At 38.4% G+C, this 17067-nt stretch overlaps 1 protein-coding gene across 2 annotated transcripts in view; it reads right to left on the bottom strand.

The window, feature by feature from the left end:
* IQGAP1 (IQ motif containing GTPase activating protein 1) overlaps window positions 1-17067 on the bottom strand; it is a 114073-nt gene that overhangs the window by 52931 nt on the left and 44075 nt on the right. For both annotated transcript variants that reach the window (XM_008959859.4, XM_034939424.4), the window contains 6 exons: window positions 15547-15623; window positions 9848-9915; window positions 8634-8747; window positions 7566-7744; window positions 5771-5855; window positions 525-688 (listed from right to left, as the gene is read on the bottom strand). In XM_008959859.4, coding sequence (XP_008958107.2) covers window positions 525-688; window positions 5771-5855; window positions 7566-7744; window positions 8634-8747; window positions 9848-9915; window positions 15547-15623 — 687 coding nt within the window. The remainder of the gene's footprint in view (window positions 1-524; window positions 689-5770; window positions 5856-7565; window positions 7745-8633; window positions 8748-9847; window positions 9916-15546; window positions 15624-17067) is intronic.

Below are 17067 nucleotides of genomic sequence, written 5' to 3'. Positions count from 1 at the left end.
ATGCTACTTACTTTGACCAACGTACGCTGGATATTTGTAAAATGTATACTTGCCCTTATTTAGACAAAAAAGAAAGCCCCTCATGTTTGTTCTAAAAAAAAAACCCCACGAAATACAATCCCACACAAGCTACCCTGACTGCACAGTAAGTACTTTTCCAGCTTTGGCCAGAGCAAACTAATAAGGTGCAGTTTTTTTTTAAAGTGCAAATTCCTGACGTAAGAATGCAAAAATATTCAGGTTTTCCCCAATGTCTTTTAGTTGGAGAGAGAGACAGCTGAAGTGAAGGAGTGATTAGACTGGGGATGGGTGGGTATTGTCTGTTTATTTTAAAAGAGGATTCATAGCTCTAAAAGCAAAAGTGAGCTGAAGACAATGTGTATTTTACCTGAGGATTTTTTTTTAAACTAATTTATATGCAGAGGAAAAAGTCGTATTGGGGGAAAAACAAAGGCAGCATATATATCTTTAAATGACAGCATGGGATTCGAATGGATATATACAAACTCTTGCACTATGTTTACCTGTCTCTTCTGCTGTTTATCACTCAGGAGCTGCTTCAAGTACCAGTCGCTATTCTGTTGCTGCAGTCCTCGAAGCCCCAGGGCTGGTGACTGCAGAGCCCTGAACAAGGCCAGTGCATCTCCTTGTTCTAAAGCCAGGTCGATATTTGCTAATGCAGAAAATGCTGAGGAAAAAAGGCAAAAGCTTGTGAAAGGACTATGTTAACAGAAGAGCCTAGAATAGTTTTCCTTCCCCAAAACCAATCTCAGTTCCAGATAAGGAAATATAACTCAGAGAGCCTTTACTCTGTGATTCTCAGAAGCATAAGATCTTGGGATTTGAAAAGAACCTTAGAGTCATCAAGTCCAGGGGTTCCCAACAAGCTATTCATCAGATTTCATACAGATTCCTGGGCCACACTCCCAGCCTACTTAAAAACTTCCAAATGTAGACAGCTCAGCACCAATATGGAGCCACCAATCCAGACCAACATGACGCTTAAATTCCCTTAAAATGCCAAGTAGTTGTCCAGATTATACTTACAGACTACCAAACAGGAGAAAGTATCTCCCATGGCCACTTACTACATCTTTGGACAATTTTGTTTCAAAAATATTTTTAAAGCTCCAACCCTAAAGTTCACACTGAATACATTCCACTGCCCCTCCCTATGACAGCAAATGCCTTACTAGCAGCCTTATTTCCTTTAACCATGTCTTACATAGCACCATTTTGAATCCTCTCATTACCCTGATACTTCCTGAACACACTCCACCCACAACAGTCAGTGCCCAGCTATCAAGGGTGGTCCAACCTGTGCAGAGTGAAAGGGGTCATCTTCCCCTTTCCACATTCTCTCTTCTAATCATAGAACCTGAGGTCACACAAGCTCTATAATACAATACATGACAATGAAAACCCAGATGTTCCTTCATCTGAAAATGATAATGAAGATACCTTCCGTCATAGGAATATTTTTAAGATTAAATAAAATCATATACATAAAAGCACTTTATATATTGTAAAAAAAAAAAACAAAAAACCAAAAAGGTATTCTTAGCCTGAAAGACAGAATAAGATAATTTCTGATTTCAGAAATGATAGCCACTAAGGAATCATAATTACTTTTTTACTTTCCGTTTCCTTATTTTTTGAAGAGAAAATGCCTGTCCCTACCACCACTCACAGATAAACATCTGATTTTATCAAAGTAGCAAAAAGAAATCAATAAAATACCAAAAATAAAAATATCTGGGGCATAATAGTACTTATCAATTGCAAATGTTTTCATTAGTAAAAAACAAAATAAAATTAATAAGCTGTTATAAAGAAAATCAAAACAGCCCAAGGGAAAATAAAGTCTCAAACTAGAAAATGGGAAGTAGGGGCAATGAGGAGACTAGAACTATTAAAAAAAAGGGCGGAAGAAAAGGTTAAAACACTGGTATGGATGTGAGGTCTCACTGTAGGCTCCTAAGATACTGTTTATTTCTTCCTAATATTCATACCTGCCGTTCAACTGAGCACCATACCAAGGTGGTGGCTTCTCAAGTCATGTCTGCAGGTATATGTGGCTGTTAGCCAACTAATCATCCATTCCTTCAATGATATTTACTGAGGATCTGCTATATGCTGCAAATATAATTGTGAAAAAAACAAATATCCTGTCCTCAAGGAGCTTTCATAGTAGCTAGGGACAGAAAATAAAATCAATGTAGATAACAAACTAGACTTTCTCTAGGTATATAGCATAGAATCTTAGATTATCTATCTACAAAAGCATCTAGTAAATTTTGCTTTTTCTAGAAGTGTACACATACTACTTAAATATGTAAATATTGAATGAATATCTATAAACATTTATATTGCAAACATAATAAAGTGTGGAACATTACTTAAATACTTTCTCTCACTGAACTTTAGTTATATAACTCTAATTTTCCTTAGTCTACTTAACAAAAAATAAAATAAAAACTTTTTCTAATTTTCAACTGCTTGGCCTGCAGCTTTCTCCTGGGGCAGCATCAATGGCCTCATTGCTGTTTCGAATGCTCTGGGCAAAGAATCTTATCTATAATTACATTAATTCCTGGAACCCGAAGTCCCTATATCCTCCTGGCATCTAACTTTCCTTTGCCTCAAGACTTTCTCTACAATTAGGAAAAGACTGTCCTTTTATAGGGAATTCTGCCTTATCCTCACCCTCTTATCTATCCTAAGGATCCCTGTGAAGATCCATGTACACTGAAAACCTGCTCAAACTTCTAAGCAGAAGTCATCATTCCCTTCTTTATTCTATGACTGCACCACATGCGCTCTTGGCATCTTGCTCTAATCAAGCTGCCCTAAAAGTACTCATTTGTATGTCTATCTTCCCCACTATACTGAAAGGTATTTGAGGGAATTTTTATTATTTTGCTCCTCTGACTACATAATAATAATATGAATAGGACATTTTAAGAACATATTATTATTTCCTTACATGTGCTCACAACTGATTCTTATACAATTAGCAAGGTAAAACTATAAAGGTTATAAACACCAAACAGTAAGGTAGAGAAAAATCCCTCAGTAAAACAAAAAATATTTTATGTACTCTATGCAACAGGAAACATCCTGGACTTTCTTCTCACAGAGAACCAACCATAAGGACACTCCAGTTTATATTTGCTGACTTAAGGATTAATACAGATTCAGCACAAGATACCATCCACACTTGAATGGATTATTCTGCTAGGAAGGTCATTATCCTAAATGAACCAGAAGGTAGCAGAATACAAAGAATGCTGGTCATCCACTCAGGAGGTTGAGGCAGAAGAAATCTCTTGAACCCAGGAGGCGGAGGTTGCAGTGAGCCGAGATCGTGCCACTACACTCCAGCCTGGGCTCTGTCTCCAAAAAAAAAACCCTAAAAAAAAGAATGCTGGTCAGGACTTAAAACTCCAATCCTATGGAATTGGTAAAATCTTCTAAATCCTCTCTAGTTATTAGTATTAGTTCAAATGAGAAATTTGGCCCTCCAAATGAACAATGAGAACAATTACTATTATTATTGTTATGAGTATCTTGAGCAAAACAAGATTAAGCCTGACCTAGTTGGTTGAAATCAAACCTTTTAGTTTTTTTGGTGAGTCTAAACCTATGCTAGGAATTAGGAGGACTTCAAAAGAAGCAGAATATGTAATCTCTACTTTAAGGAGTTTACAAAGATGTCAGAAATAAAGATCAAGCAATACAAGACAATATATAATTAAGTGCAAATTTATAGGGATGAGCCTGTGTACAACACAGGAGATTTGAAAGTCAACCATATTGAACTGTGACAGGCACTGAAGTGAAAATTGAACTGGATCTTGAATGATGGGCACAATTTGGATTAGGAAGAGATGAGGCATGAAGGCATTACAGTAGGGAGATTACATGACAAAGCGATAATAGTAATGTTCATTGAGTACTTACTAAATAGCAGGCAATTTACATACACTATCTCGTATTATATGTCTAACAACGCTACTGCAGGTGCCCAATGTTACACAGCTTTTAACAGAGGAACAAGAGATCAAATACCAGGTCAGTACCACTTCAGAGCCAGATTCTTTAAAAAAAAAAAAAAAAATTAATTAATTAATTTTTTGAGGCAGGGTCTCACTCTGTTGCCCAGGCTACAGTGCAGTGGTGCGAACACAGCTCACTGTAGTCTCAACCACCTGGGCTCAAGCAATCCTCCTGCTTCAGCCCCCAAGTAGCTGGGACTACAGGCGCATGTCACCACGTCCAGCTAGTTTTTGTATTTTTTGTAGAGACAGGGTTTCGCCACATTGCCCAGGCTGGTCTCAAACCTAAGCTCAGGCAGTCCACCTGCCTTGGCCTTCCAAAATACTGGAATTGCCTGGCCCAGATTCCTTTTAAGTCATAAAATGTACAGAATGAGTATGGGAGGTAATTAGGCAAATGAGCTTCTACAAAGAGCTGTATGCATGAAATATTGCATAAAGAACTGCACTAGGCTAGGGATCTGCATTTTGTCTGGCAAGTATGAAGTAGTCATGGTGAGTTCTTTAGCAGAGTAGTGACAAAATGATAATTTCAATAAATTAATTTCCCAAAAGTAACACATATATAAAAGTCAGTATTAAAAGTATAATCTCATTTTTCTTTAAATATGTTTTGGAGGCTGGGCAAGGTGGCTCATGCCTGTAATCCCAGCAATTTGGGAGGCCAAGGTGGCAGGATCACTTGAGATCAGGAGTTTGACACCAACCTGGGCAACAGGGCGAGACCCTGTCTCTTCAAAAAAATTTTAAAAATCAGCTGGGTGTGGCAGCGCATGACTGTAGTCCTAGCTACTAGAGAATTTGAAACAGAAGGATGGTTTGAGCCCAAGAGTTTGAGGCTGCAGTAAACCATAATCGCAACTGCAGCCTAAACAACAAAGTGTAACTCTGTCTCTTAAAGAAAAAAAAAAAATACACACACACACACACACACACACACACACACACACAGTTTTGAAGGACATACAAAAAAATGCCAGTAATGATTATTCCTAAGTGATGATTATTTCTAAGTGAAGGAGTCTAATTTTTGTGGTTTATTTTTTATTTCTAGACAGCTTGCATTATTCTTTAAAGGAAAAACAAAAATATAATGTTACTTTAAAAAAATAGAAAAATAATTTTTTTTTTTGAGACAGAGTCTCACTGTTGCCCAGTCTGGAGTACAGTGGCACCATCTCAGCTCACTGCAACCTATGCCTCCCAGGTTCAAGCAATTCTCCTGCCTCAGCCTCCCAAGTAGCTGGGACTACAAGAGCACGCCACCATGCCCGGCTAATTTTTGTATTTTTAGTAGAGATGGGGTTTTACCATATTGGCTAGGCTGGTCTCGAACTTCTGACCTCAGGTGATCCACCCGCCTTAGCCTCCCAAAGTCCTGGGATTACAGATATGTAAGTGCTGGGATTAATCAGCCACTGTGCCTGGCCAGGAAAATAATATTTAAAAGCATGTAATAGGGTGAAAGAGTGAAACTGTAGCCAAAAAGACTACTATGATGCTACTGTCAGTGTAGGAACAAGCGGCTGACTGAAGATAAATAATTAAAACGGAGGCATAGAAACACAAAAGATTGTTAATAAGCAATTATTGCTAAACAAATCCATGAATGTCTAAAGTAAGTAAATCAAACTATGTTGTAAGTCCCAGAATAGATCAACATTCACATTATATTATATCCCTTTAAGTGCCTGATTCAGGAACATACTTACTATTGACTTTGTTTATATTGCCTTGAATTTCAGCTTGCGTGAGCAGCTCCTCATAAACATCTCTTTCTCTCTCTGAGTTTTCTGTCTGAGGATGAGTAAAAAGCGTAATTAAGTTAGCTTAAGGTGTCTAAGAAGACCACATAAATACACGTGTGCTCCTCCTGCACCATAACACTACCAAGAATATGGGTGTAGCTTAAGACCCTTTATAAAGAACAAAGCAGGCACAGTAACTCATGCCTGTAATCCCAGTGCTTTGGAAGGCCAAGGTGGGAAGATGGCTTGAAGCCAAGAGTTTGAGATCAGCCTGGGCAACATAGCGAGACCCCATCTCTACAAAAAAATTTTTTTTATTAGCCCAATGTGGTGGCACATGCCTGTAGTCCCAGCTACTCAGGAGGCTGTGACAGTAAGATTGCTTTCCCCAGAAGTTCAAGGCTGCAATGAGTTATGACCATGCCACTGCACTCCAGCCTAGGTGACTGAGCGAGATTCTGTCTTTTTTTTGAGACAGAGTCTCACTCTGTCACCCAGGCTGCAGTGCAATGGCACCATCTTGGCTTATTAAAAACTCTGCCTCCTGGGTTCACGTGATTCTCTTGCTTCAGCCTCCTGAGTAGCTGGGACTACAGGCGTGCACCATCATGCCCAGTTAATTTTTTTGGTATTTTTAGTAGAGATAGGGTTTCACCATATTGGCCAGGCTGGTCTCGAACTCCTAACCTCAAGTGATCTGCCCGCCTTGGCCTCCCAAAGTGCTGGGATTAGGGGCAGCACATCCTTGCCTCAGATCTGAACAGAACGGGCACATACAGATCCACAATCTTGGAGTCTCACTGGTGACATAGGCAGAGGCAGGGCAGCAGCTACTTGCCTGCAGGCCAGTTTGGCACCTAACTGGGAAACTGAAATCCCTGCTCTATGATAAGAGATACAAAGAATGTTCTGAGAGCAGGATTGTCTTCGTTTTGTCATCAACCACTAATTTTAACAAGGGGTGGATAAATTTGTGTGAAGTTTTTTTTTTTCCCCCCCGAGACGGAGTCTCGCTCTGTCTCCTGGCTGGTGCAATCCTGGCTCACTGCAGCCTCCACCTCCCAGGTTCAATAGATTCTCCTGCCTCAGCCTCCCAAGTACCTGGGATTACAGGAGCCCAACACAACGCTGGGCTAATTTTTGACTTTTAGTATAGATGGGATTTCGCCATGTTGGCCAGGCTGGTCTCAAACTCCTGACCTCAGGAAATGAGATCCTCAGATTCAGTTTTTTCAAGTCAGAATCATTTAACTAACTTCCACATACCCATAACAATTGTACACAAACATTTTACCCCAGAGAATCTGGGAAAGAGGAAAGACTATGTTAATATTTAGAGATAATCTTTCCAAAGGGCACTATTAATTTTAATGGCTACGCTCTAGAATTTTATTTCTATAAAATTCAAGAAGCAGAGGTCAAAATGGAGCCTCACACCAAAAGATTAGATACTGTATCATTCCATTTGTATAAAATTCTTAAAAAGGTCAATGGCAGCAATAGAAAATAGACTGGTAGTTGCCTGGGCTCAGGGGTGTGGGTAAGGTGGAAACTGACTGCAAAAGTGCACTAAGGAACTTTTTGGGGGTGATGGTTAAATAATCACATATATTTTTCAAAACTCAAACTGTACATTTAAAATTCGGTGAATTTTGTTGTATGTAAACTGCATCTCAATAAAACTAATGTTTAAACTGGAGCCATATCAAATGATGGAATAATATAAATTAATTAGAAAGAATAGATGTTGCATTTTTACCCTGTTTTTAGCATTTGTCATTTTGTCCTGCTTAGCCTGGTAAAGTATATCCTGGTAAGTGGATGCCAAGGGCTCTTCAAGATTTACAAGCATGGCATTGGGATTTTTCAAAGCTGCAAATGTGTCAGCTGGAATTCTACGGTCAATAGCTTCATTAATAGCAATAACAGCAGCATGTACTAAAAAAAAAAAACAAAAAAACAAACCAACAAAAACACTGAGATTATATAGATTACAGGATGTATATCACAACAGAAAGCAACATTGCACCCCCCATTAGAGACAGAGGCTCCTTTTCACAGAGAAATAACAACTGGGGTTCGAAGACTGGCTCCCTGGGCCAGGCTATGAGCCTAGCCTCTTCCTTACAGTATGCAAAGCCACAGCTCCATCTGTGATCCATGTTTGGGATGGTGAATTTGGAATCTCACAGAGAAACACTCATAAGAGAGCCTTGCAAGGAACACTTGCTCTGGAGATATCTGCCTTAATTACCAAGTAAACACCATAAAACAATAAGAAACTCAATGAGCCACGGAAATGTAGGACTTCCTTTCTTTTTTTTTCTTTTTTTTTGAGACAGAGTTTCACTCTTGTTGCCCAGTCTGGAGTGCAATGGCATGATCTCGGCTCACTGCAACCTCTGCCTCTTGGGTTCAAGTGATTCTCCTGCCTCAGCCTCCCGAGTAGCTGGGATTACAGGCGCACACCACCATGCCCGGCTAAATTTTTGTATTTTTAGTAGAGACGGGGTTTCACCATGGCCAGGCTGGTCTTGAACTCCTGACCTCAGGTGATCCACCCGCCTTGGCCTCCCGAAGTGTTGGGATTACAGGCGTGAGCCACCACGCCCAGCCAGGACTTCCTTTCTAAATGCTTTCACTTTAATCAGAATTAATCATGTATTTCCAAATAATAACAGCATGGAAGACTATGTGTTTACAACTACATCTGTGGACTTAAACTTGCTGGCAAGATTCATACTGTCCTAGATCATCACTATAGAATTAATTATTGGAAATAGTGGCAACAATCCCAGTTGAACCCACAAAATTTCTCTCTTCTTACATGCGGCTTCATCCACTGACAGTTCATTAGCCAAGATGCCCCCAATCTTGCTAAAGGCAGGCATCTGGATGCCATACTTCTCCAACTCAGTCTTCATGTTGTTGATTTCTTCTTCTACAGGAGGGAATTAATAATTAGTCAATCAAGCTAAGCACCCTTCCATAACCAAGAGAAGGAAACATATTCCTCAACTATGCAATGGGATAAAATGGCATTTAACTTTTAGGGTTTTATAAGGATATAAAGATACAATGTATGGAAAGCACTTAACACAGTAACTAGTATATAAAATGTAGTCAAACATTATTATTATCAAGGGCATCAAAAATAACTATAAAGTGAGAAGGTCCTACAGGAAATAGTTTTTCAAAATTGCTACTTACGGCATTTCCTACAATGAACTTATAAATGGAACAGCTTTAATGTGAGCTCAACAATAAGTGAATCACAAACTAAGTCAGTTATCTCAGTCTTTACAATCATTAGCTGCTATTCAACAATTTCACTTCTAAGGCAGAAAGCCAAATGATAAAGAAAACATGTAAGGTCTGGTCCTTTCCCCAGGTCTGGTGAATAACTTCCCTGGAAGGAAAAATACCATGGACAAAAACTTTCTTACCAATTTTTAAACTTTCAAGCCTACAAAATAATCACCACTTTGAAAGACTTGAATCTATCTTACCCTTAAACAGTATTACCACTGCCCTTTTTCTCCCCAACCCCTCATCTCTTCAAGCATCTGGCTATAGCAAATACACATAGAAACACCCACCCAAATAAGCTTAAATTTTAAAATTACTAAATTGGCATCTTTGTGTCATCTCACTCCCCACTCTCCCTCTTGCTTTGCCCACAACAGATGCTTGCTGGAATGGAAAGGGAAAGATAGTTATAAAGCATTTTTCAACATACCCGAACATTTAATGTTATGTGTTAACATTATTATGTTTTATATATGTTAATGTTATCCCCAATTTACATATAAGAAAACTGAGACTCACTAATCATGTTCACATTATAAGTGAGAGAACAGAGCTTGAAATTTCAAGTTTAGTGTTCTTTACCCCACATTAGAGAAGCAAGTTATTCATATTTTTTTCACCTCCACTGCCAGTGTATTTTTAAAGCCCTAGGTCTTCAAAATTGGTACTGCTGGCTCTCCAGGCTATTTCCACATAATTCAAGCATTTCCTGCCAAGTATCTAACTCCTTACCTGTGAAGTCAACCTTTCCATATAGGTCTTGAATCTGAGGGGCCAGTCCTAGCTTGAACAGGTACAAACTAGAAGATACAATATGCAAAAGGTTAGGCCTCCCAGCTGTGCCTAGCTGCCACCCTTAAAAGGGGAAAATCAGCATGAAGAATAAAATAGAAGCATTCTGAACACTGAGACTCCCAGTACCTACGACAGTCTCCTTTGTAGTTACAATAAGCTATTTACCTCAGAGTTTTTTCTTTTAGTTTACATGACAACATTGCCCTAAAAAGTCACATAACACAATGCAAAGAGCACTGGACTGGGAGAAATCAGTAGGCACAAATTAAAGTCCTGGTTCTGGCACAAACTCAATGCATAATTAGATGTTAATGGCCAGGCACAGTGGCTCATGCCTGTAATCCCAGCACTTTGGGAGGCTGAGGTGGGCAGATCACCTGACATCAGGAGCTCGAGACCAGCCTGGCCAACATGACAAAACCCTGTCTCTACTAAAAATACAAAAATTAGCCAGGCGTGGTGGCATGTGCCTGTAATCCCAGCTATTCAGGAGGCTGAGGCAGGAGAATTGCTTGAACCTGGGAGGCAAAGGCTGCAGTGAGCCGAGATCACACCACTGTACTCCAGCCTGGGCAACAGTGTGAGACTCCGTTTCAAAAAAAAAAAAGATGTTAACATTAATGTTAATATAATGTGAAGTGTCTCTTCATTTGTTTGCCTTCCTGTAATCAATAAGTTTTAAATAACAAGACATTTTAGAAAAGCTTCATAAAAATGATTCAGATGGCAAATCTTACTTAAACTGAATTCATATTACTGATGGAAAAGTTTAATCCAGGTAATTTAACAGTTTTAGATAAAGAATATTTCATATATTTTTACTTTTTAATTATCAGGTTGGTGAAAATTATTTTTACTTTTTAAACTTAAAAAAAAATCAACTAGACTCTAAGCTTCATGAAAGCAGGGACAATACAGGGCTCATTCACTAATGTCTACCCAGAGCCTAGCATATATTAATAAACATTAATCAATATTTGACAGATGGATGGACGGATAAATTAATGTCCATAAGCCTGTGTTATTAAGTGGATTCTAAAGCCCTAACTGATCAGAATCAATAAATTAGAAAAGATCAGAAGGGTACTTTACAGATACTGACAAAAGCAAGATATTGACAGTTTAAAGTAAGCAGGGAAATAAGAAATATATAAGAAATAAATCATAGAAACTTAAAGTGGTATACAGTTTTTGTAAATAATCTATAAACCTCAATATCATCTAAATACAAACACGCATCATGTACACTGCAATCACAGAACTGATCAAAATTTAAATTGTATATAATAAACCCAAATGTATAATAGAAAAACAAAAATCAAGTATTCTCAAAACACACTAGAATTTATACATCCACAGAAGCTAATCATTTTCTCAGAGAAGTGCAAGTATAAGTCATGTGTATATGATTAAATGCTTTTCTTTCAGGTAAAAGACTCAAGATGGATATATAAAGCGACTGTCTCAGAAGATTTTAAATGTATTCAAAAAATTCTCCAGACTGGGTGTAGTGGCTCACACCTGTAATTCCAGTACTTTGAGAAGGAGAGGCAGGAGGATAGCTTGAGGTCAGGAATTCAAAACAGCTTGAGCAACATAGCAAGACTTGTCTCTACAAAAAAAATTTTTTAATTAGCCAGGTATGGTGGTGCATGCCTGTAGTCCTAGCCATTTGGGAGGCTAAGGCAGGAGGATAGCTTGTGCCTGGGAGGTTGTTACAATGAGTCAAGATCACACCTCTGCGTTCCAGCCTAGGCAAAAGAGTAAGACCCTGCCTCTTTAAAAAAGAAATTCCAAAGCAAAATAACTAATAACTTTCTATATATTTTTATACATTTTTATATATATTTTTCTCACTAATACATCACATCTGCATTCTTAATTAAGAGAATATTTTTCTCCAAGAATTTCTTTCTCATTTATTCCTACTTGGAAATAGCGAACAAGAAATTTTAAGAAAGTTCAAGAATGTTGCTGATATGGTTTGGGTCTGTGTCCCTGTCCAAATCTCATGTCAAATTGTAATCCCCAGGTGGGGGCCTGGTGAGAGGTGATTGGATCAATGGGGGCAGGTTTCCCCCTTGGTGCTGTTCTCCTAACAGTGAGTGAGTTATCGCTAGATTTGGTTTTTTAAAAGTATGTAAGCACCTCCCCACCTCTCTCTTCCTCTTGTTCCTGCCATGTGAGACGTGACTGCTTCCTCTTTGTCTTCTACCATGATTGTAAGTTTCCTGAGGTCTCCCCAGCCATGCTTCTTGTACAGGCTGTGGAACCTTAAGCCAATTAAACCTCTTTTCTTTATGAATTACCCAGTCTCAGGTATTTCTTTATAGCAGTACAAGAACGGACTAATACAGTTGCTTTCACAGTACCAGGAACACTGACTTAGCTTTTAATGTCTTTCAATGGTAAATTAAAGGTGCTACAACCGTATCACTGGCTAATATAAAAAGTAGACATGGGCACCATCTTTCTTTTAACTCTCTTTAATTATTACGAGTATTTTATGGAGACACTGGAGCTATGAAAGGATTCAAAACGGCCAGTTAAGTCCTCTTACCCACAATCAAAAGTACTTAGCTTCACACTGAAACTTATAAACCCTAATGGTGAACAGCACTTTCCAATCTTTGCTCCTGCTCTCCCATGCCTACTTCTACAAATATACTGTTAGGCACTATAATGCGTCAGCCTGTAACTGCACTTAGATTTATTTTTCTTATTTCCTACTTAAGCTGTACTTTGTAGCAATGGGCAGAAGGAAGTTATGTTAACCTATCTGGATTCTAATTATCTTTTCTGTGAATGGTGAGTAACCTAGAAATCACTATGCCAATCTCAAAGATTATTAATAAAGACCCTGAAACACAGCAGGTGATTAGGAAACAGAATCTACTACAGGTCCACAGTCCCTTATCCAAATTCTTGGAGCCAGATATGTCTGAATGTTGAATTTCTCAGATATTAGAAAGTATATTTCTATTTACAGTGTATATGGTATCATAAAGTATCCCCAGCAAGCCCTGGGGCAGCATCCTCAATCCAATCCATTACTTTCTGCAGAGAAACACACAAACATAATCATACTAAGGAGACAAATGAGCTTACACCAAACTTAAAATCAAATTTCAGATAGTTTAGGGTTTTAATTTAGGGTAAGAGATTATGGACCTGTTTAACCCCAAAATCAGTTATTAGAATAACAAAACAGGGGAAACAGGAAGAAAGTATACAAGTATTTTGAGAATGGAAAACTGGGGTCTTATCTGAGAGTGGAATGTTATCTACAAAAGTAATTTAGTATGATTAAAGTACAGTGACTATCTCTAGAATAATGCCAATCAAGACTTTAGAGGAAAAAAAAAAAAAGGCAAGCAGGGAGGAGACAGAGAGGTAGTACTTTTCTGTCACTGTTGATCCAAAGGGAGATGGAGCCTTATCCAATATAGCAAGGTGAGGAACCTGCTTTGAACATGGCTGTGTTTTGTGGTAAAAGAAGGCACTTTCAGCAATTATAAATACTTCCTACATATTATCAAATGTTGCCAATCCACCCTTCAGGAAAAACACCATAAAAAAGAAACCATAAATCACGAAACACACTGCTCTATATATACTTTCTAAGCACAGACTACATATTCAAGAGAAATGGAAAACAATAGCAGACTTCCTCTCTTTCTCATTCTGACTCTACCACTAGGAAGGCATAGTTAATTCTTTAGGCTCTACTACAGAGAATTTGAGGGCCTGGAACCCAGGTTACACTGCAGAGTAGTGGCTACACAACTAGCAGAGAGGAATTCTGCTTCCACGTTCAGATATCCATTGCAGGTAAGGCCTTCACAAGATTATCAACATGGACAAATCTCATGCAACACTAAGCCAAACAAAATACTCAGAATTAATCTGATCTGGACTCAGACACACATATTTGGTAATGTTTTGTTTTGTTTTTTAGAGACAGAGTCTCGCTCTGTCATCCAGGCTGAAGTGCAGTAGCACAATCATAGCTCACTGCAGTCTCAAACTCCTCGGCTTAAGTGATCCTCCCACCTCAGCCTCCAGAGTAGCTAGGACTACAGGTGTATGCCACCATGCCCAGCTAATTTTTTATTTCTTGTAGAAATGGGGTCTCGCTACGTTGCCCAGGATGGTCTCTAACTCCTGGCTTCAAGCAATCCTCCCGCCTTGGTCTCCCAAAGCACTGGGATTACAGGTGTGAGCCACTGTACCTACCCAGCCTCAGACACATATTTGAAATTGCTACATTCTCAACACGAGATCCTCAAGTTCTCAGCTATATTCATTCTTTCATATGTTTCACACTGATTCCAATGATACCACAGATCTAGTACATGTTTGCTCAAGAAACTGGAGACAATAGTCTTCTTATAGATCAGTATTATATACCTACTCCAATGTAATTAACACTTAGCAAGCACATATAGAGGATGCCATATAAGAAGTGCAGCCCAAGCAAATATCTCACTCATGTCCCACTTGCTCTGCCATCTTCTTTAGTCCTGTGGCCATCAAGTAAATCTGCTAAAACACTATACTACTGTACCACAGGCTGAGTATACCAAATCTGAAAATCCAAAATCCAAAATGCTCCAAAATCTAAAAATTTTTAAGCACCAACATGACCCTCAATGCTATAATTGGAGCATTCTGCATTTCAGATTTGGCATGCTCAACTGGTAAGTATAATGCAAATACTTCAAAATCCAAAACACTTCTGGTCCCAAGCATTTCAGATAAGGGATATTCAACCTGTATAAGCATCTACTAATATGCCATCCCACCATCCTTCCAGACTTGTATCTTTTCCTTCCTATTTAATTTAGTGTTCTGGGGACCTGAAAATTAAGTCACATTCCAAATTTACCATGACATTATGGGAAAAAAATATATTTTGTATCATTTCTTACTATCATGTTTGTGTTGGTACAAAAATTATTATTATTATTATTATTATTTTTTTTTTTTTTTTGAGATGGAGTTTCGTTCTTGTTGCCCAGGCTGGAGTGCAATGGTGCAATCTTGGCTCACTGCAACCTCTGCCTTCTGGGTTCAAGCAATTCTCCTGCCTCAGCCTCCCGAGTAGCTGGGATTACAGGCACCCGCCACCATGCCCAGCTAATTTTTTGTATTTTTAGTAGAGACAGGGTTTCACTATGTTGGCCAGGCTGGTCTTGAACTCCTGACCTCAGGTGATCCACCCGCCTTGGCCTCCCAAAGTGCTGGGATTACAGGCGTGAGCCACCACATCCGGCTTATAAAAATTATTGAATGAATGAACAAATGGCTTAACAATGGCAAGGACCTACATAACTAAACAAGAGACTGCACCCCAAGTGAATGCATAGTTCACAGAAATACTAGATCAATTATGAAAGATACCATGTTTTTAGAAGAAAATTACCTGCTATTAAATAAATAAATCCCTTCTCCAAACTCCCTAGAAAAACACAGCTGTTTCTCACCATTTTGTTCGGATAACAGTATTTTATCCTATTTGGAACTTTTGAAACTAATCAAAAAACTTTTTCATTCTTACCTCAAGGATAAAAAACTACACACTCAATTCAGATGTTATTCATAATTTCCTTATTTTGCCAAGAAAATTTGATTACCTGAGTGCATGGATACAGTAGATACATCTTGGCATGTTCTTTCGATCATAGATATCTGTAGTTTCTGGGTAAAAAATCTAGGGAGAAATAAAAGAAACAGAGTAAGATATCCATTCCCTGTGTTCATCTGACATTCACCAATCATCAATAATACAAATCAAACTATGGACAGTTAGAAAACATCAGTGGCATTCTTAGAAAACATCGGTGGCATTCAGCAAATAACTTCATTAGGGTGAACAGACATTTCATCATAAGAATTGCAAGGAATAAAATGCTATAATACAGAATAAAAAGTACTACTTGGAAAATCTCTATTTGGACAACCCACTGAATTTCATTAGGTGTGAGAAGGTGATTTACTTATTTCAGACCCAGACACAGGCATATGAAGACCAAGTTCTAGTCCAGTTTAAATCACTGGACTGATCTAAGTATGAGGCTTTCAGAACTACAATGCTCCTAGTTACTATCTACCATGCCTAGATGGAGAAACAACTCAACAATGAACATTTACTAAGTGCTTTAGTTTGTGCAACCTGCTACATTTAGACATTGAAAAAAACTATAAAATATTAAAATGTGTTTAATGCTTAGGAGAAATGGGAAGCTACACAGATGAAGTAGCTAGAATAGAGCATGTATGAGGGAATTTGGAAGACAAGTACTTTTCCATGGTAGCACTTACCAAAATCGATCATTTGTGTTTATCTGTTTGGCTACTCCAACAGACTATAAGCCACATGAAGGCAGGGCTAGATCTATGTTATTTATTAACTGCCATATCTTTGATATCAAGCCCAGAGCCAGGGTCATGGAAGCTCTACATTCGATGAGTTAGTGAATGAGGTAGGATAGGAACAGAGTAGATTTAGACTGGGAATAGCCTTGAACTTCAAGACCTATTCTCACAGTCATGTGGCACCATACAATTCAATCTGTAATTTAGGGAAATAAGGGGTGACAGTGGTTTGGAGAAGCAAAAGACTGAATAATGAGGTGAGAAGAATTTGGATAAGCAATAAAGGCCTATATTAAGACTGTGAAATCATAAACTAAAGAAATGAGTGAATCATGATAGAGAGCAAAAGGCCTTCCAAATAAGAGAAATAGCCAGAATAAATAAAGCAAAAATAATCATGATGTGTTTGTGAGACAGTAAGGCAATATACCCTATTGTTTTTTAAAATCTACAGAATACGTTCTAGAAAATAACAGAAAAATAAGGTTGGATAGGTAGGATAAAATCAGATTATTATAAGCAACTTGAAAGTCAGACAAGTCTGAACTTGATAAGCAGGACATAAAGAAGTAGCCTAGCTTTGGAGCTAAGGATAAAAATAGAGCCCTGGGGAGATCTGACTGGAGACAGGACACAGCATATGTTGAATAATGGGAGATGGGAGCTGGGGAGGTATGCTGGGAGGCTGTTGTAACAGTAGATGGATAAAAGAGATATTTCAAATAAATGGAGAAGGCTTAGGGAATGACCAGATTTAGAAGTTCAAGGTATCTCCAAGG

The sequence above is a fragment of the Pan paniscus genome, chromosome 16 (assembly GCF_029289425.2).
Source record: "Pan paniscus chromosome 16, NHGRI_mPanPan1-v2.0_pri, whole genome shotgun sequence".
NCBI lineage: Eukaryota > Metazoa > Chordata > Mammalia > Primates > Hominidae > Pan > Pan paniscus.
This window is presented reverse-complemented; position numbering and strand designations above follow the sequence as displayed.